The sequence below is a fragment of the Saccostrea cucullata genome, unplaced genomic scaffold, assembly GCF_032062105.1.
Source record: "Saccostrea cucullata isolate Sc308-1 unplaced genomic scaffold, CSIRO_AGI_Scuc_v1 ctg19929, whole genome shotgun sequence".
In the NCBI taxonomy this organism is placed as follows: Eukaryota; Metazoa; Mollusca; class Bivalvia; order Ostreida; family Ostreidae; genus Saccostrea; species Saccostrea cuccullata.
In genome coordinates this window covers 7,260-8,424 of record NW_026938521.1, presented here as the reverse complement: position 1 = coordinate 8,424, position 1,165 = coordinate 7,260, and the positions used below count along the sequence as shown (strand labels likewise).

General features: G+C 38.1%; 1 protein-coding gene across 1 annotated transcript; it reads right to left on the bottom strand.

The window, feature by feature from the left end:
* Positions 1–72: 72 nt before the first annotated feature.
* Positions 73–757, bottom strand: LOC134250556 (probable E3 ubiquitin-protein ligase HECTD4; the record flags this gene model as incomplete). Its single annotated transcript, XM_062732926.1, has 2 exons — positions 73–361; positions 673–757. Coding segments are annotated over 2 exons (374 nt in total), but the record flags the coding sequence as incomplete, so codon positions are not given.
* Between the last annotated feature and the right edge of the window lie 408 nt (positions 758–1,165).

The window sequence follows — 1,165 nt, the reverse complement described above, 5'->3', positions numbered from 1 at the left end:
TAAAATGTCTCAGCTAATCATTTGTTAATAAAAATTTAGTGAAAAAAAAATGAGTAACAAGATTTGACAAACCTGAATTACAATCCTTTGCCAGGGACTTCAGAATATCAATAGCGGATCCACAATGCTGAATGAACTCCTTAGTGAACTCGATGTCCTGTAGATACTGAGCGAGCACCATACAGGCTTGGGTCTGTAGCTTGGCCACCACACGACACACCTGATTACTGAGACTGTTACCATCCCCTGTCACAGGCAAAGTCTGTTGGAGGGGGCAAGTCCCGTCGTCCTGGGGGAGCAGAATGGCTTTGATGGTCATCACTAGGGACTCCCTCACTGGCACACTAGCAGACTTGTAGATCTGGATTAAAATTAAAAAAAAGGCCTTAAACATTTAGCTTTATAATGTAATTCAAAATTGTCCAGTTTCTCTCTTCTTACATTGTATACAAGTAAATCTCTATACAATAATGCCATTAATATGTTTATTTGCATAGAAAAAAAAACTCCTTTTTTTAATACAGATTTGAAAGAATGTGCATATCCCTTAAAATTTAAAGATTTTGGTAATTTATTTTTTTTTATTTTAATAGCTCATTTCCACCCTGACTACAAAGAAATCATGTTCATGACACTTTTCAACTGCAAAATTTGTTTGTTCCTCATTTTTACCTCATTCCTGACAGGGAAGAGCCTGGTTAGCAGAACCTGAATGGTGTCGCTGAAGCGTGGATGTCTGTCCTCTTCTGTCTCTGATCTAAATGAACCGCGAACATCCCTGAACCACAACTATCATCTATACCTGGTCCTAGCATCTATGTCAAATAACAAGAGAAATACAGTCTAGAATAATTGCAGAAAAATTACATGTACTGAATTTACATACAACAAGAGGCCCAGGGGCCACAGCGCTCACCTGAGCACATCGGCTAGGAAAAAGCACGTATATGATCAGAACTGAAAGTTTACTACGATGGGGGGCTTGAATTTTAACCCCCCAGGGGGTCATGATTTGAACAAACTAGAATTTAAACTACCTGAGGATGATTCAATATATCACTAATTATGGCTTTGAATTTTGTACAAAATTTGTGTAGTCCTGGTTAGCTCCTTTGTTTATTCAATGTACACAGATAAGTCCCTTTGTTTACTTAATGCAGCAGAG